This window comes from Lepus europaeus, chromosome 5 (genome assembly GCF_033115175.1).
Source record: "Lepus europaeus isolate LE1 chromosome 5, mLepTim1.pri, whole genome shotgun sequence".
Lineage (NCBI taxonomy): Eukaryota > Metazoa > Chordata > Mammalia > Lagomorpha > Leporidae > Lepus > Lepus europaeus.
In genome coordinates, this window is record NC_084831.1 from 31,968,671 (window position 1) to 31,993,490 (window position 24,820).

Genomic DNA, 24,820 nt, shown 5'->3' on the forward strand with positions numbered 1-24,820 from the left:
CTTTGATGAGGTCACCAATTTTTGAGACTCCACATATTAGTGAGGTTGTATGATATTTGTCTTTCTGTGCTTGGCTTATTTCACTTAACACAGTGACCTCTGGTTCTGTTCATATTGTTGGAAATGACAAGATTTTACCCTTTTTTATGGCTGAGTAATATGACACTGTGTACCTGTACCACATTTTTTTTTTTAATCCATTCATTGATGGGTGGACACTTAGGTTGTTTCTGTTTCTAGGGTATAGTGAATTGTGCTGCAATAAATATGAGAGTGCAGATGTCTCTTCTACAGACACATTTATTTTCCTTGGATATGTATCCAGGAGTGGGATTATTGTATCATATGGTAGTTAGTTTTTTGAGGAATGTCCATACTGTTTTCCACAGTGGCTGTACTAATTTACATTCCACTAACAGTGTCTCTCTTCTCTATATCCTTGCGGACATCTGCTTTTTTTTTGTCTTTTTGATCATAGCCAATCTTACTAAAGTGAGGTGTTAGCGTAATTTGCATTTCCCTGATGACTAGTGATGTTGAACATTTTTTCATACCTGTTGTACCTGTTGGCCATTTGTATGTCTTCCTTTGAGAAATATCTGCTTAGATGCCTGTTCATTTTTAATTGCATTTTTAAAATTTATTTTTTGCTATTGAGTTCTTTATATAGTCTGGATATTAAATCATTGTCAGGTGCATAGCTTGCAAATATTTTCTCCAATTCTGTAGGTTGTCTCTTCACTCTGTCTCTTTGTTCTGCAGAAGCTCTATAGTTTGATGAAATCTCATTTATCTATTTTTGCTTTTACTTTCTATGCTTTTTGCATAGAAAATCTATGATCTAGAAAGCCCTTGCCAATTAAAGTGTCCTGAAGTTTTTTCTGTTTTCTTCAGATAGTTTTAAGGTGTCAAGTATCATATTTAGGTCTTTAATCCATTTGAGTTGATTTTTGTACATGGTGAGAGGGGTTTAGTTTCATTCTTCTGTGTGGATCTCTAATTTTCCCAACACCATTTATTTATTTTAAAGATTTATTATTTATTTGAAAGTCAGAGTTACACAGAGGAGAGGCAGAGAGAGAGAGAGAGAGAGCGGTCTTCCATCCGCTGGTTCACTCTCCAACTGACTACAGTGGCTGGAGCTGTGCCAATCTGAAGCCAGGAGCCAGGAGCTTCTTCTGGGTCTCCCACGCAGGAGAAGGGGCCCAAAGACTTGAGCCATCTTCTACTGCTTTCCCAGGCCATAGCAAAGAGCTGGGTTGGAAGTGGAGCTGCTGGATCTGGAACTGGCACCTATATAGGATGCCAGTGCTTCAGGCCAAGGCATTAACCCGCTGTGCCACATTGCTTGCCCTCCCACACCATTTATTAAAAATGCTATTTTCTTTCCAATACATGTTAACCTGTATCAGTGATCAGTTGGTTGTAGATGTGTGGGTTTACCTCTAGAGTCTATGGTGTTCCATTGGTCTGTGGATCTGTTTTTATGCCAATATCATGCTGTTTTAATTACTATAACTTAGTAATATATTTTATAGTTAAGTAGTAGAACCCTTTCTCCCTTTGTTCTTTTTGCTGAAGATCACTTTGGCCTTTTGGCATCTTACTTTAATAATGTTTTTTCTAGTTCTGTGGAAAAATGTTACTGGGATTTTTGATAGGAATTGCATTGAATCTGTAAATCCCTTTGGGTAGTATGCACATTTCAGTGATACTGATTCATCCAGTCTATGAGCAAGGAATATCTTCTTACCTTCAATTAATTTTATCAGTGACTTACAGTTTTTATTGTAGAGGTCTTTCATGTCTTTGCTTAAATTTATTCCCAGGTGTTTAGTTTTATATTTTTGTAGCTAGTGGAAAAGAGATTGCTTCCTTGATTTATTTTTTCAACTGACTCACTATTGGTATGTGATAATGCTACTGATTTTTGTATGTTAAACATACATTTTGTATGCTGCAACTTTGCTGAATTTGTTTAACACCTTTATGGTGATTTTTTTGGGTTTTCTATATATAAATTGTGTTATCTGTAAATAATAACTTCTTCCTTTCCCATTTGGGTACCACCCCCCCCCCTTTTGCCTTGTCTAATTGCTTTTGCTAGGACTTCTAGTGCTGTGTTGAATAAAAGTGGTGAAAGTGGGCATCCTTGTCTTGTTCCAGATCTTAGAAAGTCTTCATTGGTTCCCTATTCAATATGATGTTAGCTATTTTCTAGTTAGATATGGCCTTTATTATGTTAAGGTTTATTCCTTCTGTACCTGTTTTGGTGAGTTTTTGTCAGGAAGTGATGTTGAATTTTATCAGCTGCCTCTTCTGCATCTGTTGATGATCTTATGACTTTGTCCTTCATTCTGTTGATGGGGTGTATTACATTTATTAATATGCATATGTTGAACCATCCTTGGGTCCTTGGTATGAATCTCACTTGATCATATTGAATGTTTTTTTCATCTATTGTTGAATTTTATTTGCTAGTACATTGTTGAGGATTTTTCCACCTGTGTTCATGAAGAGTATTGGCTTGTAGCTTTCTTTTTTTGTTGTATACTTGTATGGTTTTGATCAAGGTTATTGCTGGCCTCATAGAATGAATTTGGAAGAATTCCCCCCTCTTATATATTTTTTAAAAGATTTATTTATTGCCGGCGCCGCCATAGCTCAGTAGGCTAATCCTCCGCCTGCGGCGCCGGCACACCGGGTTCTAGTCCCGGTCGGGGCGCCGGATTCTCTCCCGGTTGCTCCCCTTCCAGTCCAGCTCTCTGCTATGGCCCGGGAGTGCAGTGGAGGATGGCCCAAGTGCTTGGGCCCTGCACTCGCATGGGAGACCCGGAGGAAGCACCTGGCTCCTGCCTTCGGATCAGCGCAGTGTGCCGGCCGTAGTGCGCCAGCCGCAGCGGCCATTAGGGGGTGAACCAACGAAAAAGGAAGACCTTTCTCTCTCTCTCACTGTCCACTCTGCCTTGTCAAAAAAAAAAAAAAAAAAAAAAGATTTATTTATTTATTTGAAAGTCAGACAGAGAGAGAAGGAGAGGCAGAGAGAGAGGTCTTCCATCCGTCAATTCATTCCCCAACTGGCGGCAACAGCTGGAGCTACGCCAATCCCAAGCCAGGAGCCAGGAGCTTCTTCTGGGTCTCCCATGTGGGTGCAGGGGCTCAAGGACTTAGGCCATCTTCTGCTGCCTTCCCAGGCCACAGCAGACAGCTGGATCAGAAGTGGAGCAGCTGGGACTAGAACCGGTGCCCATATAGGATGCTGGCATCGCAGGCAGCAGCATTACCTGCCACGTTACAGTGCAAACCCCATAGGTTTTTGAATAAGCTAGTTAGTATAGATTTTCAGATTTAGATTTAGATGCTTATCTGTACTACATTTCTATAATCAGCTTCATTGGTGTTAGTTAGTTGTCAAACTTAAACTTTGAGCAAATTATTGATTAAGAAGAGGCCAGCACCACGGCTCACTGGGCTGATCCTCTGCCTGCGAGCGCTGGCACCTCAGGTTCTAGTCCCGGTTGGGGCGCTGGATTCTGTCCTGGTTGCTCCTCTTCCGGTCCAGCTCTCTGCTGTGGCCTGGGAAGGCAGTGGAGGATGGTCCAGGTGCTTGGGCACTTGAACAGGCAGACACTGCTATATGAATTACTATGTAAAGAAATTTAAGATCTCTTGAAAACTATTATTCCATTATACGGCAATGATGTCTAAAGTTTTGAAAGACAGATCACTAAAATATTGTTTGCTACATTTCACCGAAGAATTAGTGGGATGCTTGTTTCTTCTGTTTTTATACAGTGTACTTTTTACCATGTGTATGTTACCTGCTGGAATTCCTTTTTTTTTTTTTTTTTTTAAGATTTATTTATTTATTTGAAAGAGTTATACAGAGAAGGAGAAGCAGAGAGAGGTCGTCGATCTGCTGGTTCACTCCCTAATTGGCTGCAACAGCCAGAGCTGCGCTGATCTGAAGCCAGGAGCCAGGAGCTTCTTCCAGGTCTCCCACATGGGTACAGGGTCCCAAGGACTTGGGCCATCTTCCACTGCTTTCCCAGGCCATAGCAGAGAGCCAGATCGGAAGTGGAGCAACCGGGACTTGAACCGGCGCCCATATGGGATGCCGGCATTGGAGTCGGCGGCCTCTCCCGCTACACCACAGTGCTGACCCCCTCCCCCATTTTTATTAGTTGTACTTGTCATTGCTTCTCTCTCTTGTCATATCTGTTTCCTGGCTCATCTGTTTTCTTGGTTTACTCTTTTTGGCCGTGTGTTGGCAGATACCATCCCGTAACTTCCTGTGGAGGGCTCTTTTTTCTCTCGCAAGGTTAGACAGGCTGAGCATAGAATCTAGATTGGGGATAGGTTTTTTGTTTTTTTATTTTTTTGTTTTTTTTTTTGGACAGAGTGGACAGTGAGAGAGACAGAGAGAAAGGTCTTCCTTCGCCGTTGGTTCACCCCTCAATGGCTGCTGCGGCCGGCGCACCGCGCTGATCGGAAGACAGGAGCCAGGTACTTCTCCTGGTCTCCCATGGGGTGCAGGGCCCAAGGACTTGGGCCATCCTCCACTGCCTCCACTGCACTCCTGGGCCACAGCAGAGTGCTGGACTGGAAGAGGAGCAACTGGGACAGAATCCGGCACCCCGACCGGGACTAGAACCTGAGGTGCCGGCACCGCAGGCGGAGGATTAGCCTATTGAGCCGCAGCGCCTGCCGGAGATAGGTGTTTAGACTAGTAGTTGAGATGCTGGTTGAGAAGTGGCCCCTGTCTTGGAGTACTTGGCTCCAGTTCCTGATTCCGGTGTCCTGCTATGGCAAACCATGGAGGTGGCAGTGGTGGCTCAAGTAGTTTGGGTCTCTGCTAACCATATGGGAGACCTAAATTGGGTACCTGACTCCCAGCTCGTCTGGCTGAGTACCAGCCATTGTGGCTATTTAGAGAGTGAACTAGTGGATGGCAACTCTCTTCTCATCTCTCTGGTTCAAATTAATAAATATACAGATAAATAGTAAGTTAGGTTTAAATCGATTTTGCTAAAAAACTTTGAAGGGTATTGGGCCAGTGCTGTGGCATAGCCAGTAAAAGCCGCTACTTGTAGTGCCGGCATCCCAAATGGGTGCCAGTTCGAATCCTGGCTGTTCCACTTCTTATCCAGCTCTCTGCTATAGCCTCGGAAAGCAGTAGAAGATGGCCCAAGTCCTTGGTCCCCTGCACCTGCGTGGGAGACCCAGAAAAAGCTCCTGGCTCCTGGCTTCGGATCAGCACAGCTCTGGCCATTGCAGCCACTTGGGGAGTGAGCCTGGATCGAAGACGTCTCTGTCTCTGTCTTTCTCTCTCTCTCTTTTTCTCTTTCTCTCTCTGCCTCTTTTCTCTCTGTGTAACTCTGCCTTACAAATAAATAAATAAATATATTTTTTAAAAAATACTTTGAAGGGTATATGATTTTTTTAAGTGTCTCCAACATACATACAAAATAGTAATAACTATATGATAGTAAACATCACCTAAGAAATAAAACAATTGAAACTATCTGCGTATTCACTCACGGTATCATCTACCTTCTACAACTGTCCTGATTTTCGCATTTAATCATTCCCCTGAATCTCTTTACTTTGTACCAGGATATTTCAGTTAGCTCATGGAAAAATGGATTAATACAAGTTTATTTTGGTGCAAAAAATTGAAATCTGCGTATTTTTTCATAATGTATATTTTACATGAACTCACTGATAATTTCTTCTTTGCAGGGTTTCAGATATTTTTTATACCAAAATGAGCCAAGCGCTTTTTTTTTTTTTTTTTTTTTTTTTTTTAATTTGAAGGGCAGAGTGACAGAGATCTTCTGTCCAATGGCTCACTCTCAACAACCAGGACTGGACTAGGAGCCTGGGACTCCATCTGATTCTCCCATGTTGGTAGCAGGAGTCCAAGTACTTGGGCCATCATCCACTGCCTTCCCAGGCTCATCACGAGGAAGCTGGATTGGAAGTAGAGCAGTTGGAACTCCAGTAGCTCTCCAACATAGGATGTTGATGTCCTGGGTGGTGGCTTATCCCACTGAGCCACATGCCAGTACTGCTTTCTTATTTTTTAAAACATGTATTGTTTTATATATTTTTCATCTTTAAATTTAAAAATTTATGTCTGTACTTTATGTGTAATTTGGGCACATTAATCTTTCAGTTGTGTAGTTTTATATATCTAAATATACATACATTTATATATATATATCTGTCATGCTTTTTTTCTTTTATTGGTGGATTTAGAGACATATTAAATGAAGTATTTGTCCTGCCAGTATATATTAATAAATATGTACAGGAGTTTCTCTAGGGTACACATCTATGGTAGAAAGGCTGGGTTCATTTATAGGCCTATCTTCAATTTTAATAAATACTGCCAAGTTAATCTCTAGAGTATTTTATTAGTTATTTGTGCATGAAGTTATTTTATACCAGTTATTTTTGCATAAGGTTATATTGTACAACATTCCTATAAATACTTCATGTTGTCAGTTTAATTTTAACCATTCCAGTGGGTAGACTGTAGTAACTCATTGTAGTTTTAGTTTATATTTTCTGTTTATTGTTAGGAAGTCCCTAAGTTCTTAATGTATTTATTGCTATTCAGATTTCCTCTTCTTTTTAAAATTTTTTTAAAAAAATTTTATTTATTTGAAAGGCAAATTTACAAAGATAGGGAGAGACAGATCTACCATCTTGTGGTTCACTTACCAACTGGCCAAAACACCTGGCCCAGGCTGGAGCCAGGAGCCTGGAAATCCCATTTAGGTCTCCCACACGAGTGGCTAAAATCCAAGCACTTGCACCATCGTCCATCCACTGCTTTCCTAGGCACATTAGCAGGGAACTAAATCACAAGTAGAACAGCCAGGACTTAAAACCAGCACCCACATTTGGGATGACAGCATTGTAGGTGGCTACTTAACCTGCTTTTGTCACGATGCTGGCCCCCAAATTTCCTCTTCTGTGAATTGCCTTTTTCTTATTTTTTTGCTATTTCAGGAGTTATTTTTAAAACAATTTTTGGGAAATTGTTATGTATTCTAGACATTAATCTTTGTTGATCATACGCTTTGGAATTGTCCTCTTCCTAGTTTATCTTTTCGGTTTATATTGTGATGCACAGGAGTTTTACATTTTCTTAACAGTAAAATAAGTTGAAGTACAAAATTTACTTTTCTGATTTTTTTTTTTGCTTTCTGTGACTCATTTATTTAATTTAAAAATAGCTCTATTGAGATACAGTTGACATATAACAGAGTACTCACTTAAAATGTACAATTTGATGGGCTTTGATATATCTTTATTCCCATGAAACCATCCTTATAATCAGAGTAGCGACTTATCTTCATCTTGCCTGGAAGTTTCTTCCCTACCCCCTTTTATTCCCACTTAACATTCCCTCCCATTCCCACTCAACTACTGATCTACTTTATCTCTGTTGATCAGATTACAGTTTGAGAATTTTTATGGATATAATCATAGTCTTTATTTTTGTTTAGCTTTTTTGATATATTTTGAAATTACTTCACATGTATATCAATAGTTAATTTCTTTTATTGATGCATATCTGTTAACAGATATATAATTTGCAAATGTTTTTTTCTCCATTCTTTGAGTTGCCTTTTGATGTTCATTTCCCTAAGTCTCAGTCCTTCTGTTCTGTAAACATGCTTAGTGTCCAGGTTCTGTTCTGGAACTGAAGCCCTGCCTATCTGTTAGAGTTAGCAAGGTTTGATGAGAAGACATCAGTCTGAATTTTAGCTCATCCACTCAGTGGCTGTGTAATTCTGGGTAAATTATGCTACTTGGGACACTCATATCCCATATTGGAGTGCCTGGGTTCAAGTCCTGGCTCTGCTCCCAATTCCAGCTTCCTGCTTATGTGCAGCCTGGTAGGCAGTGGTGATGGCTCAAGTGGTTGGGTCCCTACTGCCCAGCTGGGAAACCCTGATTGACTGAGTTCCTGGCTCATGGTTCCTGTCATTAGCCTGACTTAGCCCTGGTTAAAAATGCCCTGGCTGTTGTGGGCGTTTGGGGAGTGAACTGGCTGATGAGAAATTGCTTTCTTCTTTGTCTCTCTTTTGTTTCTCTGCCTTTCAAATTTTTAAAAATTTATATTTAAATTATAACATTTAATAATAATGACAACTCCTCAATCTATCACCATCTTACACTAATAATAGGATTATAAATTGAAACAGATTTTCTGGAGCAGAATTTTTTATTAGTTATAAAGTTTTAAATATTCTGAATCCTGAAATTTCATTTATAGAACATTAGTCTAAGAAAATTGTCATGGATACATGGAAGAAGTTAGGGATACTCACCTCAGTGATAGGTTTAATAAAGTTGAAAACCTTAATGTCTGTAATTAGAGAATTGAGTATTAAATTGTGGTATCTGAGGAAGATATTTGGCACAGCAGTTAAGATGCCTGTTGGGATGCTCGTATTCCATTTCAGAGTACCTGGGTTTGAGTCTGCTTCCACTTTTGTGCTAATGGATTCTGAAAGGGAGCAGGTGGTGGCTTAAGTACTTGGGTCCCTGTCACCCACATGGGAGACCTGGTATTGAGTTCCTGGCTCCTGGCTTTGGCTGATATGTTGGGAGTAAATCAACAGATTGAATATGTCTCTCTCTCTCTCTCTGCCTTTTTTTTTTTTCTCTCTCTCTCTGCCTTTTAAACAAGATGAAAATAAGTAATTTTTTTTTTAAATTGTGGTAACCACACAAGTTTATACAGTCATAAAAATACTGATGTTAAAGAAAACTTTTAAGTAAGTGGAAAGACATGATTCTGTTAAAATGCTTCAATTTAGGCATTAAAGGAACTCTCAAACTTAATATTACCTCTTAACAGTGATCTGTTTCTGGGTGTTGGCATTATGTGTTACTGAAGCTTACTTTTTTAAAAGATTTTATTTATTTATTTATTTGAAAGGCAGAGTTACAAAGAGGGAGGGAAAAGACAGAGAGATCTTCCATCCATTGTCTCATTCCCAAAGTGGCCACAGGAGCTAGGAGCTTCATCTGGGTCTCCCAAGTGTATGTCAGAGGCCCAAGCATTTGGGCTATCTTCTGCTGCTTTCCCAGGCCATTAGCAGGGAGCAGGATTGGAAGAGGAGCAGCTAGGACTCCAGTAGGAATGCTGGCGACCTCAGTAGTGGCTTAATCCGCTATGCCCCAGTGCTGGCCCCAGAAACTTTGTATTTTTACATATACGTTTAAGAGTAAAGGATATTACTGCTATGACAAAACAACAAACAGTATTTTTAAAAATGAAAATGAAATTAAGCTAGAAACTACAGTTAAATCCCATGAAAGAATCAGTATCTAAAAGTAATCTTTGTAGGTTGGGCTAATGGACTGAATCCAGTGAAATTTAATCAGGATATATGAAAAAGAAAAAAAAGATAGATGGAAAAATAACTAAATCATATTTCTGGTTTAAAAATTAAATATGACCAATATAGAAAGTGTGAGTTTAGGGTGTAGTGGAAACATACCTAAGACATAGGAGTTTAATTTACCCTAGTCATTTTCTCAACATAAGCAACCAGCTGTTCTCTTCCCTTTCCGTTTCATCTCATACCTAGCTTAGTCTCTCTTTTTTTTTTTTTTTTTTTTAAAAAGATTTATTTGAAAGAGTTACACAGAGAGAGAAGGAGAGGCAGAGACAGAGAGAAAGAAAGGTTTTCCATCTGCTGGTTTACTCCCCAATTGAAAAGAGAACTGGAGCTGTGCCAATCCGAAGCCAGGAGCCAGGAGATTCCTCCGGGTCTCCCACGTGGGTGCAGGGGCCCTAGGACCTGGGCCATTTTCTACTGCTTTCCCAGGCCATAGCAGAGAGCTGGATTGCAAGTAGAGCAGCTGGGCCTCAAACCAGCGCCCCTGTGGGATGCCAGCACTGCAGGCAGCGGCCTCACCCGCTACGCCACAGCACTGGCCCCTTAGTCTCTCTCTCTCTCTCTCTCTCTTTTTTTTTTTTTTTTTTTGACAGGCGGAGTGGACAGTGAGAGAGAGGGACAGAGAGAAAGGTTTTCCTTTTTCGTTGGTTCACCCCCTAATGGCCGCTGCGGCTGGCGCACTATGGCCGGCACACTGCGCTGATCCGAAGGCAGGAGCCAGGTGCTTCCTCCGGGTCTCCCATGCGAGTGCAGGGCCCAAGCACTTGGGCCATCCTCCACTGCACTCCCGGGCCATAGCAGAGAGCTGGACTGGAAGAGGGGCAACAGGGACAGAATCCGGCGCCCCGACCGGGACTAGAACCCGGTGTGCCGGTGCCGCAGGCAGAGGATTAGCCTATTGAGCCGCGGCGCCAGCCTCTCTCTTTTTTTTTTTTTTTTTTAAAGATTTATTTTGTTTATTTGAAAGACACTTAGAGAGAGAGGTAGAGACACAGAGAGGTCTTCCATCCGATGGTTCGCTCCCCAGATGGACACAATGGCCAAAGCTGTGCTGATCCGGAGCCAGGAGCCAGGAGCCAGGAGCTTCTTTCGGGTCTCCCACATGTGTGCAGGGGCCCAAGGACTTGGGCCATCCTCTGCTGTTTTCCCAGGCCACAGCAGAGAGCCGGATCAGAAGAGGAGCAGCCGAGACTAGAACTGGCACTCACATGGGATGCCAGAGCTTCAGGCAATGCTTTGACCCACTGCGCCACAGCGCTGGCCCTTAGTCTCTTCTTTATGGACTGATTTTTAAGTCTCTTCGCCATTTATCTCGTCTACTGGTTGTTTATTTGACTTTGCTGACTTCATTCAAGTTGTTCTGTTTTTGGGGTCCCTCTGTTCCTGTCATCTTTTTTCGCATTTTTTAAAACATTTATTTATTTATTTATTTGAAAGAGTTGTACTGAGAGAAGAGGAGGCAGGGGTGGATGTGGGGGTGGTAGTCTTCTATCGCTGATTCACTCTTCAATTGGCTGCAATGGCCAGAGCTGAGACAATCCAAAGCCAGGAGCTAGCTTCTTTTGGGTCTCCCATGCGGGTGCAGGGGTCCAAGGACTTAGGCCATTTTCTACTGCTTTCCAGGCCATAGCAGAGAGTTGGATTGGAAGTGAAGCATCCAGGACTCGAACTGGTGCCCATATGGGATGCCAGCGCTGTAGGAGGCAGTTTTACCTGCTACACCACAGCACTGGCCCCTGTTCCCCTCATCTTTGCATTTTAAAACTTTATCCATGGTGGGTGTTTGGCATCCTGTTAGGATGCTTGTTAGGATACCCTGTCCCACATGAGAGTACCTGAGTTCCTACCTGCTTCAGCTCCTGATTCTACCCAGCTTTCTGCTAATGCAGACCCTGGGAGGAAGCAGTGGTGGTCCAAGTAATTGAGTTCCTGCCACACAAGTGGGAGGCTTGTATTGATTGAGGCCTGCTCCCAGATTTGACCTGTCTCAACCCTGACCCTTGCAGACTTTCAGGGAGTGAACCCCTAAAGGGGACTGCACTTGCTCACTCCCTCCCTCCTGTTCCCTTCTGTCCCCCTCACACCTTTCTTTGCCTCTTAAATAATAAAAACAAATAATTAAAGCCTATACTTGTGCCGTTCCCTTCTGGACGTTTGCCTCTTATAATACAAACACAGTTTACTCAATTTTATAATTGTAGGAATTTAATATGTGAAATTTAAATCAGATAGGGCTTCTTGCTTTATGTATCAGCTGTGTTTTGTCAGTTTTGTATGAACCACCAGCATTCTAAAGTACAGAATGTCAGCCAGAGCCATTTCTGGAAAACTTTCCCCAGAAGCAGTCACTTTAAAATGGAGGCTAGATGTTATAAACTTTTTAGAAAGAGGGCCAAATGATGGCCATAATACTACTTGTTACAGAATATTAAAGATAATACTTAGGGAGAAAAAGCAGAATGTAAAAGCACACTTAAAATAGTTTTACATGGGTGAATATTATGGTACAGTGGGCTAAGCTGTTGCTTGGGTTACCCACACATTGCATATTAGAGTGCCAGTTCAAGTCCTAGTTGCTGTTGGTACAGCTTCCTGCTAATGTGTCCTGGGAGATAGCGGATGATGGCTCAAGTATCTGGGCCCCTGACACTTACATGGGAGACCTGGATGGAGTTCCTGGCTCCTGGCTTCTGATTGACCAAGCGCTGGCTGTTGCTGACATTTGGGAAATGAACCAGGGAATGGGAGACCTCTCTCTCTGCTTTTCATGTAGATAAAAAAAAATAAGCATTCTTTTTTCTTTCTTTTAAGATTTATTTATTTATTTGGAAGTCAGAATTATAGAGAGGCAGAGGCAGAGAGAGCGAGAGAGTGCGCAAGCCAGGAGCCAGGAGCTTCTTCCAGGTCTTTCACGCAGGTGCAGGGGCCTAAGGACCTGGGCCATCTTCTGCTGTTTCCCGGGCCATAACAGAGAGCTGGATCGGAAGTGGAACAGCTGGGACTTGAACTGGCGCCCATATGGGAAGCCTGTACTGCAAGTAGTGGCTTTACCCACTGTGCCACAGTGCCGACCCCAGCATTCTTTAAAAAGTTATAGAATGGGCTGGCGCTGTGGCGTGGTGGGTGAAGCCGCCGTCTGCAGTGCCAGCATCCCATATGGCTGCCGGTTTGATTCCTGGCCGCTCCACTTCCAATCCAGTTCTCTGCTATAGCCTGGGAATGGAGTAAAAGATAGCCCAAGTCCTTGGGCCCCTGCACCCACGAGGGAAACCTGGAAGAACCTCCTGGCTCCTGACTTCGCATGGGCCCAGCTCTGGCTGTTGTGACCATCTGGGGAGTGGAAGACCCCTCTCTCTCTCTCTCTCTCTGCTCCCCCCTCCCCCACCTCTGCTCTTTGTAACTCTGCCTTTGGCTTAACAGGCTAATCCTCCGCCTAGCGGCGCCGGCACACCGGGTTCTAGTCCCACTCCCCTCATGGCTGCTACGTCTGGGCCTATGCCAAGCTGAAGCTGGGAGCCCAGAACTCCATCAGATCTCCCACATGGGTGGCAGGGGCCCAAACAGTTGGGCTATCCTCTGTGTTTTCCCAGGCACATTAACAGGGAGCTGGATCTTTAGTGGAGCAGCTGGGATACGAACTCAGGCCCATATGGGGTGCCAGCATTGCAGGCAGCAGCTTAACCCACTGTGCCACAAAGGCGGCCTCATCGAAGTCTTAATGTAGTGTCTGTGTCAGAAGATACTGGATTGGTGGTTGGGACATTCTAAATAGGCAGGTGGATTATGGAAGGATAGACCCCATCTCTATGCCCTTCTCTTTGCATACTGTAATTAGCAGTTGGTTAGTTTGCATTGTGTTTCAGCTATCATGTTGTGTTGACTCATTCCAAAAGTATCCTGAGGATAGGTTTCATGTCTTTTTTTCCAGCAGTTAGCAATATATATAGTGAGCTGTCAATAATATTTATCATTGGCCGGCGCCGTGGCTTAACAGGCTAATCCTCCGCCTTGCGGCACCGGCACACCGGGTTCTAGTCCCGGTCGGGGCACCGATCCTGTCCCGGTTGCCCCTCTTCCAGGCCAGCTCTCTGCTGTGGCCAGGGAGTGCGGTGGAGGATGGCCCAAGTGCTTGGGCCCTGTACCCGCATGGGAGACCAGGAGAAGCACCTGGCTCCTGCCATCGGCTCAGCGCGGTGCGCCGGCCGCAGCACGCCAACCGCAGCGGCCATTGGAGGGTGAACCAACGGCAAAAAGGAAGACCTTTCTCTCTGTCTCTCTCTCTCACTGTCCACTCTGCCTGTCAAAAATTAAAAATAATAATAATATTTATCAGATGAATAAAATGGTAACTGTATTCAAACATTGAGCCTTGAGAATATCCTATGGGGGTTGAAATGTGTAGGCCTATAAAAATTAATAAAACACAGTAATCTAAAGGAACATAAAATCTGGTAGTGAATATAAATATTTTAAGTTTCCTGATCATTAGATTAGCTGATGCAGACAATAGTGGTTCCCTGGCCTAAACCAGAATTTCTTTGTAATGTAGATTTCTGATAAACTAAGATCAGATGAAATCTTGTTTGCATAAGATAAGCACACATTCTGCTTTGCTTGTCTTTTCCCATTTGGCTGGAAAGCAGGATTGTGTAGGGGGTCAGTTTTATTATCCTCTCATTTTCAGCTTTTATTTTATTAAAGTTTGGTTTTGATTAAATAGCACGGTACTCTTCTGAATTTAAGAGAAGCAGCCCATTTACCTGAAGTGACTATGATCAAGTAGCAAGATATTTATTTATTGAATAAGTATACTAAAATAACTTGACTTTGATTTATACAAAGATATGATAATCCAAATTATTAGTCAAGATAGCTTTTACTGTATATGTTTTAATGGTTTTTATAAATAATATATGTCCCTGCAAAATTTTAAAGTAATCAAGGTCATGCTAAAGTCCATTCTCAATTATCCAAGCAGATAAATGGACCACTAATGTGGAAAATAAAGATACAGAAAATCCAGTGGAATCTTTTAGTGGTACCATAGCTATTTGTAGTTCTATAGGCAGAAAAACCAAAGTGAAGACAGGAAGTTGGGAATCTGAAAAGATTATTCTGGGGCAGTGAATTCAAATCAATTGTATTTCTCTCAAGTTAAGGTACTCGCTCAAAATGAGAATGGCCTATTAGGAGTAGTCCTAACAAGAAGCCTACTAGGAACTCCCTAACCCAGTCAGAATGAATGTGTTTGTTTGTTTGTTTGTTTGTTTTGGGGGGGGGGAAGAACCTTATATACTGCCTGTGTTATGCTGCATCACATAATTCAAGTCTTACCCAGATAAATCAGTTGAGCATGGGCAAAATCTAATCCATTGTCAGAATAAAGAAATACATTAACAGGGGAGAGAATAACTCTATGGTATGCAGTGGGTCCCCAAACAAGAGTTTGACAATGACTTTTTTTGCACTGTCCAGGGAGAACATACTGGTAAGCCAGCTTTCTAGAACCATCATTTGAATAAATTGTTAGTGATAGGATACATGTAATCTATCAGGCTTTATCATGGTTCCATTTTCTTTTGGTTTAGATTCCATACTAAACCAGATAATTTTTCCGGATACCACAATATGGGGAATGGGGTACTCTGGGTGGTCGTGACTATATCCCCATTATGAACAAATGAACTGTTACTTGGCCTACTAGTCTTTTTTTTTTTTTTTTTAAATAAACTCAAAAAACCAAAAAGTAGAAAAACATAGCAGTAACCTTTTATAAATTGGTTAACATAAATTAATCCCTGGAAGCCGAATCAATACTGTGTATTCGGAGAAAATGGAGTTTGTATAGCTGTAGAGCTCAAGGCTATAAACAGGACTTAAGTCTCTTGAAGAAGGCAGGTATCATACTCTTACTCTTTATAACCAGAGCACCTCATGATTTATGCTCAATTTATCTTACTTTAATGAAGCTTAATATTGGATTTCAAGATGAAACTCCAACTGTAGTAAGCATAATTGAGGTATTTTATAGCTCTACTTAGATTTATTCTCATGTTAAAAGAGCAATTCCGCCTTTTACTCATTAGAAAACAATTCATGAAGTGATGATGTAGAATTCTGTAGACAAACTAGAGCCTGAAAAGGCACATAAGAGATATATGCATCTGTTAGGAAAAAAGGATAATGCATTTGAGAAAGATAATCTATTTGGTTCATTATTTTTATTTGTAAAGTAATTAAATCTTTAATTTTATTTTTTAGACCTTATTGCAATATGCAAGCAACAAGAATGCATCAGAACATATTGTGTATCTTCTGGAGGTGTATCGACTGGCCATCCAAAGCTTTGCCAGTGCGCGTCCATATTTAACTACTGAGTGTGAAGATGTCCTCTTAGTGCTTGGCAGATTAGTACTGTAAGTTTAAGGACTTAAACCACTTTTAAAATTGAGGAACCTTGGTCTTAATGTTTGTCTAACTTCTCTTTACAGTGGTTTTGACATTGATTCTTCAAAACACCCTAGAGCCATACCTTTGAAAATTCCTCTTCTCTGAGTACTTTATGCTGGGGTTCCTTGAGGAATAGAGTCCTAGTGAAACCTTCAGCCAAGTAACATAGTCTTTAACTGCTACTTAAACTCAGAATCTGCGAATGATACATTTTCTCTTGGTCCCTTAATGATAAAGTATCTGGAAATTTTGATGGTCTTTGAGGAACACTAAATCCTTTGGAGGGAGAACACCATGAAATTCTGTAAATTATATTGTGTGAACCAAGAATAATTTTACTAGTAGAAAGTATCAGTGTACAATGTAAGATTATCACTTAAAGAGTCCTGGATCATTTGGCTGCCTAGCAGCAGACAAAATTATACCCTTAATGTGCTTTTCATCTGAAGCTGAAAAAAGACAACAACTAATTCTGTTTTAGCTGGATATCTTACACAGCTTGCAGATGGTTTAGGGGAATAACTTGGGTGGTTGCTCATTTTACTTTTCTCTGGTCTCCTCTGTTTTCCAAAGCCCAAGCCCTCTAACACCATACCTTTATGTAAGACAAGTGTTCTGAATCCCATTGTTTTTCCTACCAAGTCCCACTTCCCATATTACCTAGGCTGATCTCTAACAGATAAAGTAATACTTCGCAAGATTTTAGGGAGGTGTTGCTTGATTGGTATTTTGAGTTGATCTTTATGTTTTTAAGCATTTACATTTAAAAAAATTCTTCCTGTTATTTTCTGTGCTTCTGGGTAATGGTTAGGGTAGAAAGAGGAAACTTTGGTTTCTTAGAGGTAAAGAAGTGACTGCCAATCATTCTGCTTCCTCTTCAAGTGGCAGAATAAATCTATTTGTCACTTTATCAACTTGATTGACAGTATCATGAGCTCTTGTTTTTGTCTTCTTGAACCAGAATTGTTCTATATAGTATCTTTCTATACCCAAATAAACTAGATAAAACTGCTTGAAATGTGATTTCTAAAAATCTTATATTTTTACTAAATATATTAAAACAACAGTGTAAATAAAATTCTTTCTGTTTTTCTACCCTTTTTTAAAGTTAAAAAGTCAACAAAGTTACTTGGAAGAAAATTTTGAAGAGTAAAAGATTTTTAAATAGTCTAAACAAAAGTAAAATGCATATTCAGTGTTGTCAGCATACTATACTTACTACTGTAACCACTCCATTTACTTACTTAGTTATTTGTATTATAGGAGTTGTTTTGAATTGCTGCTTTCAGTGCCTGAAACCGAACTGCCATGTGAAGTCTGGGTACCATTCCTTCAGTCTCTACAGGTAAGCTGATTTTAACTTGAAAACATTCTCTATATTAGGCCCGAGAGTCCTAGTTAATTACTGTCAGCATATTAAAATAGAAAAATTAGAATAACAACAATTCGTTATATATTGGTATTACTGCCTTCTTGAAATGAGAAAACAGACTCAGCACATGCAGGTATACTAAAAATAGATTTTTTGTTTAATTTGGTTTTCATTATTTAAAAATATAGCTTAGGCAGAATTATGCACTCAAAATTTGAAGTCATACATGGTTATAAGGTAGCAGTATTAGGATTGCTCATAGTACACTTATATGGTAAACTTAAGTATACAAAATATTTTATCACATCTAGGATTCAGTTTTTTCTCCCAGCATTTCAGGCATGTGCTAAGCATTGTAAATATGTCAAACTGCCTACCGACTTGGTCATTACAGATTCTGTTCATGAGAGGAGAACTTTTTGGGCCCTCATGTTGGCATGATTATCATGTTTCTTGGTAGGTGAACTTTTCTTAACAAGTTAGGAAGTGGGGAGTACAGGATAGGAGGAAAAGCAAGTCCAATGCCAGCCAACAGGAAGAAAGTTTGTTCTGAGGGGGACAGAAAAATTATCTAAAGAAAAGATGTTAGCGGTCATTTACTCATCACTGATTATGTGCCAGGCACTGCTTCACATACCTTTTATGCGTAAATCTCTTAATAAAATTACCCACTTTTTAATGTGAGAACTATTTGAATTTCCATTTTCAGATGAGGAGATAGGCACAGATTTAATCCCAGACCGTATTCTGTTAACCGCTTCCTTGAGAACAAAACTCCATTGTAGCTTAGACCTGTTTGATGTAAGCACAAATAAAGATTTGTATATTAACAGACACATTGTATGGTCTAGAAGTTTCTTTCCTCTAGAATACATAACCCAGAATGTAACGATAAAATGTTAATGTTTTTCTCTTTGGGAAGAGGATTCTTTTTCATATTCTTGGCCTATTTTAGTCTCTGTAATGGAGTCCTAATTTCTCACATATTCACAGCTGCTGAAATCATGGTCCATGAATGGCACATTGACTTTTTTTTTTTTGCCAGGAAGAGTTAGACAGTGAGAGAGAGAGGTATAGACAGTGAGAGACAGAGAAAGGTCTTCCTTCCATTGGTTCACTCCCCTAATGGATGCTATGGCCGGCGCTGCGCCAATCCAAAGCCAGGAGCCGGGTACTTCCTCCTGGTTTCCCATGCAGGTACAGGGACCCAAGCACTTGGGCCATCCTTCTCTGCCCTCCCAGGCCACAGCAGAGAGCTGGACTGCAAGAGGAGCAACTGGGACTAGAACCCGGGGTGCCGGCGCCTCAGGCGGAGGAAGCACATTGACTTTTTTTTTTTTTTTTTTTTTTTTTTTGACAGGCAGAGTGGACAGTGAGAGAGAGAGACAGAGAGAAAGGTCTTCCTTTTTGCTGTTGGTTCACCCTCCAATGGCCGCTGCGGCCGGCGCATCTCGCTGATCAGGAGCCAGGTGCTTCTCCTGGTCTCCCATGCGGGTGCAGGGCCCAAGCACTTGGGCCATCCTCCACTGCCTTCCTGGGCCATAGCAGAGAGCTGGCCTGGAAGAGGGGCAACCGGGATAGAATCCGGCGCCCCATCCGGGACTAGAACCCGGTGTGCCGGCACCGCAAGGAGGAGAATTAGCCTGTTAAGCCACGGCGCCAGCCGGCACATTGACTTTTGTTCCTGTGTTTTGAGGCCTGACAGCACTTTCGTCCTTATACATGGCACTCTTGAAAGACACATCTACTTATTAGGACCCATATTATTATTTTTATCAGATGTTTTTTGAAAAAAATTCCCTATTTATTTATTCTTTTCTTACATTGTTTGCCTGAATAAAATAATTGCCTTTTCTTCTATTTGTATATTTTCAGTTTTTATCAGAAATATAGGATATATATTTGACTATGTGTTTAGTAAAATAAATGCATCAGGGATATAGATAAATATACGATACAGACTCTGGGGGCTGGCATTGTAGTGTAGCAGGTTAAACCACCACCTGCAATGCTGGCATCCCATATGAGTGCCGGTTCCTGTCCTGTTTGTTCCACTTCCAATCCAGTTCTCTGCTAATGTGCCTGGGAAAGTAGCGGAAGATGGCGCAAGTACTTAGGCTCTGCCATCCATGTGAGAGACCTAGATGATGTTCCTGGTTTCTGGCTTCAGCCTGGCCCAGCTCTGGCCTTTGTGGCCATCTGGGGAGTGAACCAATTGATAGAAGATATCTGCCCCTCCTACCCTACTTAGCTCTGCCTTTCAATAAATAAATCTTAAAAAAGAAAAGAAAAAATGATACAGGTTGTATTGAAATCTGAAAGATAAAAATCAGTTTTTCTTATTTTAGATGATAAGTGGACAAGGCAGAGAGCAATACTGAGAATATTTTTGATAAGAGGATAGTATCAGACTAGGTCACAACATTTTCAGTCACTGCTTACAGCTGTCTAACTCTTCCATGTCTTTTCCTATGGATATGAAAATACATGATCTAAAATGTATTTTTTAATAAAAAATGAGAACCTAATTTTTACAATTATTTTTAAAAATCTATTTATTTATAAGTCAGAATTAAAGAGATCTATCTCTTTCATCCTCTGGTTCACTCCCCAAATGGCTACAACAACCTGTCTAGGCCAGGCCAAAGTCAGGAGCCTGGAGCTTCTTTCTGGTTTCCCACATGGGTGGTAAGAGTTCAAGCATTGGATCTTTCCCAGGCTCATTAGCAGGGAGCTGGATCAGAAGTGGAGCAACTGGGTCCTGAACCACTGCCCATATGGAATGCCTGTGCTGCTGATGGTGGCTTAACCTGCTGTGCCACAACACCAGTTCCTTGCAACTTTTTTGTTGTTGTTGGCTGTTGTTGTTAGAGATTTTATTTATTTGAAAGAGTCACAGAGAAGTCTTCCATCTGCTGGTTCACTTCCCAAGCAGTTGCAATGGCCAGGGCTTGAGCCAGGCTGAAGCCAGGAGCTTCTTCCAAGTCTCCCATGTGGGTAGCAGGGGTCCAAACTCTTGGGCCATCCTCTGATGCTTTTTCTTTCCTAGGCCACCATCAGGGAACTGAATTGGAAGTAGAGCAGCAGGGGCTTGAACCTGCACTCAGTATGGGGTGCCAGTACTTTGGGAGGCAGCTATGCCACAGTGCTGGCCCAAAACTTTTTAATTTAAAAATTTGTTTGAGAGGCAGGCAGAGAGAGAAAGAGAGCTACTATTTGCTAGTTTACACCCTACATGCCTCCAGTGGATGGCTTTGGACTAAGGCTGAAGCTGTGACGTGGAGACTCAATTCAGATTTCCTGCATAGATAACCAGGGACTCAACTATTTGAACCATGACTGCTGCTTCCCAGGGTCTGTATTATCAGGAAGCTGAAGTCAGGAGCCTGAGTCAGTATCAAACACAGGTACTACCATGTGGGGCCATGGGCACCCTTAACTGGTATCTTAATCACTAGGCTAAATGCCTTTCCCTACAACTTTTTTTAGATTTATTTATTCAAAAGGCAGAGTTACAAAGAGGCTGAGGCAGAGAGAGAGCGAGAAGTCTTCCATCCTCTGCTTCATTCCCCAAATGGCTGAACCAGCCAGAGCTGGGCTAATTTGAAGCCAGAACTTCTGGGTCTCCCATGCAGTACAGGGGTCCAAAGACTTGGGCCATCTTCTACTGCTTTCCCAGGCCATAGCAGAGAGCTGGATCAGAAGTGGAGCCTCCAGAACTCAAACTGACACCCATTTGGGATGCCGGCACTGTAGATGGTGGCTTTTCCGCTACACCACAGTGCCAGCCCCACAGCTTCTTTTTGTGTTTTGTTTTGTTTTGTTTTGTTTATTTGACAGGCAAAGTTATAGACAGTGTGAGGAAGAGAGACAAAGAGAAAGGTCTTCTTTCCGTTGGTTTACCCCCAAATGGCCACTACAGCCGGAGCTGTGCCGTTCCAAAGCCAGGAGCCAGGAGCCTCCTCCTGTTCTCCCATGCGGGTGTAGGGGCCCAAGCACTTGGGCCATCCTCCACTGCCCTCCCAGGCCACAGCAAAGAGCTGGACGGGAAGATGAGCAATCGGGACTAGAACCCGATGCCCATATGGGATGCCGGCGCTGCAGGCAGAGGATTAACCAAGTGAGCCACGGCGCCGGCCCACAACTTCTTTTTTTAATAATTATCATGGGCATGTGTCTAGGAGTGCACATATAGATTTAACTTTTTGATGACTGCCCATAGATCTGTTAGTACCAGTGACTTTAAAATAATTAAGTAAACTGTTAGGTGGACTGTCAGATCTTAATACTATCTTCTAATAACAAACTGTCTTAATATTAGGTTACTCCAGATATCTAGTAGTAACACAGTAGCCAAAATTGAATTGTGGTGATAATTTTGAGTGAAATTTTAGAACTAAAGGTTCTATTTAACTTAGTACAAACATCTCAGTTTATTTTTTTTTTAAAGTAGCAACAAAGTTTTAAAATAAATTTTTTTTAAGTATTTAATTTCATTTTATTTGAAAGACAGAGATGGACAAAGAAATTGTCTGTCCACTGGTTCATTCCCCAAACGTTTTCAGCAGCTAAGGCTGGCACAAGTTGAAGCCAAGAGCCTAAAACTCAATCCAGGTTTCCCCATGTGAGTAGCCTGGACCCAAGTACATTAGCACATTAGCAGGAAGTAGGATTAGAAGCAGGGCCTGGGCCGGCGCCGCGGCTCACTAGGCTAATCCTCCGCCTTGCGGCGCCGGCACACCGGGTTCTAGTCCCGGTCGGGGCGCCGGATTCTGTCCTGGTTGCCCCTCTTCCAGGCCAGCTCTCTGCTGTGGCCAGGGAGTGCGGTGGAGGATAGCCCAAGTGCTTGGGCCCTGCACCCCATGGGAGACCAGGAGAAGCACCTGGCTCCTGCCATCGGATCAGCGCGGTGCGCCGGCCGCAGCGCGCCTACCGCAGCGGCCATTGGAGGGTGAACCAACGGCAAAAGGAAGACCTTTCTCTCTGTCTCCCTCTACTGTCCACTCTGCCTGTCAAAAAATAAAAAATAAAAACAAATAAAAAGATACAGCTCCTCTCTCTCTCTCTCTCTCTCTAAAAAAAAAAAAAAAAAGAAGCAGGGCCTGGACTCAAACCTTGTCACTCCAGTATGGGATGTTGGGTTCCCAATTATCATCTTAACTGCTGCACCAAATGCCTTCCCCTCAGAGGTGCTTTATGGATATAGTCTTTTTGCTTATTAATTTTTAAAAGATCCAAGTTATAGATTTTTCAATTCATAAATGTTTAGATATATTGAACAAAAGCAAATTGATTTTAAACATTTCTTTATTTGAGAGGTAATGAGACAGACAGGTTAGTTAACTCCCTAATGCTCCTGATTGGGCCAGGGTAAATTCTGGAACCAGAACTCAATCCTGTGAATGACAGGAACCCAACTTCTGAGCTATCACCTCCTATTGTGCACATTTGCAAGAAGCTGGAATCAGAAGCAGAGCCAAGGCTTGAGCACAGGCATCTCTAAAATGAGATGTAGATGTCTTAATCACTGTGCCAATGACTGCCCCCAAAAACTACTTTTAATAGTTATTAGCCTGTTTTCTGGATGTACTTTTTTTATTTTAGGAGTCACATGATGCATTATTGGAATTTGGGAATAATAACCTACAAATATTGGTTCATGTTACCAAGGAAGGGGTATGGAAAAACCCAGTTCTTCTTAAGATTCTGTCTCAACAGCCAGTAGAAACAGAAGAAGGTAAGTCTTAAAACTTTATTGACTGTATTAGAGAAGGATTTAGTGCTAAGGGGATTGAAATCAACTGTGGTTAAAAATTTAACTATTTGCATTATTGATTTAGTTTTTTAAGTAGAGATTCTTGTGTTTTTAGGTATTGTTTTAATTTTCCCTTTGTATGTTGCATTTTGTAACAACATTCATATAAAACTCCTGAAGTTGAAATCTGTAATCTACTTTAGTCCTTGGTACATGGCACTGTCTTGCTTATAATTTGACCACTAGTTGCACCAGTTTAGGGCCATGAAAAATAATTGCTTTTTAATTTTATACTTATGAAATCATTGGTATTATATATTTTATAGAGAAATACAAAGAATGAAGTTTTTTAATAAACTTTTTTTCTTTTAAAGATTGATTTATTTATTTGAAAGAGTTACAGAGAGAGCAGGAGAGATATCTTTCATCTGCTGGTTCACTTCCCAGATGGCCACAGAGGCCAGGGCTGGGCCTGGCTGAAGCCAAGAGCCCGGAGTCAGGAGCTTCATCTTTGTCTCCCACATGTGTGTTAGGGCCCAGACACTTGTGCCACCTTCTACTGCCTTCTGAGACCATTGGAAGGGAACTAGATGAAAAGTGGAACAACCAGGTATGAACTGGTGTGCCAGCATTGCAGGTGGCAGCTTTAGCCACTGTGTAACACCAACCCTATAGAACTTTTTAAAAATGATTATTTGAAACACAGAGGGAGAAACAAAAGAGAGATCTCCTATCCATGAGTACACTCCCCAGATATTTGCGATGGATGGGCTCAGCTGAAAACAAAGCTGGAGCCAGGAACACAATTCAAGTCTCCCTAGTGAGTGGCAGGAGCTCAGTTACCCATTGCAGCCTCCCAGAATCTAACATTTCTGGTAGGAAGCTGGAGTCAGGAGCCAGAGGTAGGAATCTAACCTATAAGGGACAAGAGCATCGGTGTGTGTGTGTGTGTGTGTGTGTGTGTGTTTTAAGGGGAAGGGTTTATTGGTGGGGAAACCCAACAGACTGGAGGGAAGGGGTGAAGAAGGATAAAGAGAACACATGTCCGGGAAATGGTCATAATATCCCTTTGTCAGGGGCTGGGTAGGGAAGTAGAAGTGGTGACTCCAATTAGGGTGGGGATGGAACTGACACCAGTGGTTAGACCATGAGGTTTAGGATCAAAGCCTACTATGCAATGTGGCGACAGAAGTCAGGGCCTAAGATGGCGTATGGGTCATAGATTTTGGCGCCACAAATAAGACCACCATTTTTTTCTTTTTCTTTTTTAAAGATTTATTTATTTATTTGAAAGAGTTACACAGAGAGAAGAGAGGCAGAGAGAGAGAGAGAGCTCTTCCATCTGCTGGTTCACTCCCCAATTGGCCACAACAGCTGGAGCTGCACCGATTTGAAGCCAGGGACCAGGAGCTTCTTCCAGGTCTCCCACGTGGGTGCAGGGGCCCAAGGACTTGGGCCATCTTTTACTGCTTTCCCAGCCATAGCAAAGAGCTGGATCAGCAGAGGAGCAGCCGGGACTAGAACCGGCACTCGTATGGCACTTCAGGCCAAGGCATTAACCCGCTGGGCCATAGCACCAGCTCCAAGACCACCATTTTACTAACATTCCCTCCTTTTGTTTTTTTTTAATAAAGCAAGAGTTGTATGGGATTACATTAGCCCCAAAAGTTCAGGATGGGTGGAGGGACAATGATCTGACCAGAGCATTCTAGTAACTGCTAAGAAGTTAAGCTAAGCATCTTAACCATCTTAAGAAGGAAGTTTTTTCCCCAAAGTTGTCAATTTGAGACCAGAAAAATTTGGATTTGAGTTAGT

The 24,820-nt window shown here is 41.8% G+C and overlaps 1 protein-coding gene across 1 annotated transcript in view; it reads left to right on the forward strand.

Annotated features, from left to right (window-relative positions):
* Positions 1–24,820, forward strand: part of RLF (RLF zinc finger) — an 88,105-nt gene that overhangs the window by 13,242 nt on the left and 50,043 nt on the right. Inside the window, exons 2-4 of the mRNA XM_062191049.1 lie at positions 15,690–15,844; positions 17,142–17,223; positions 22,855–22,987. Of these exons, the coding sequence (XP_062047033.1) occupies positions 15,690–15,844; positions 17,142–17,223; positions 22,855–22,987 (370 nt within the window). The remainder of the gene's footprint in view (positions 1–15,689; positions 15,845–17,141; positions 17,224–22,854; positions 22,988–24,820) is intronic.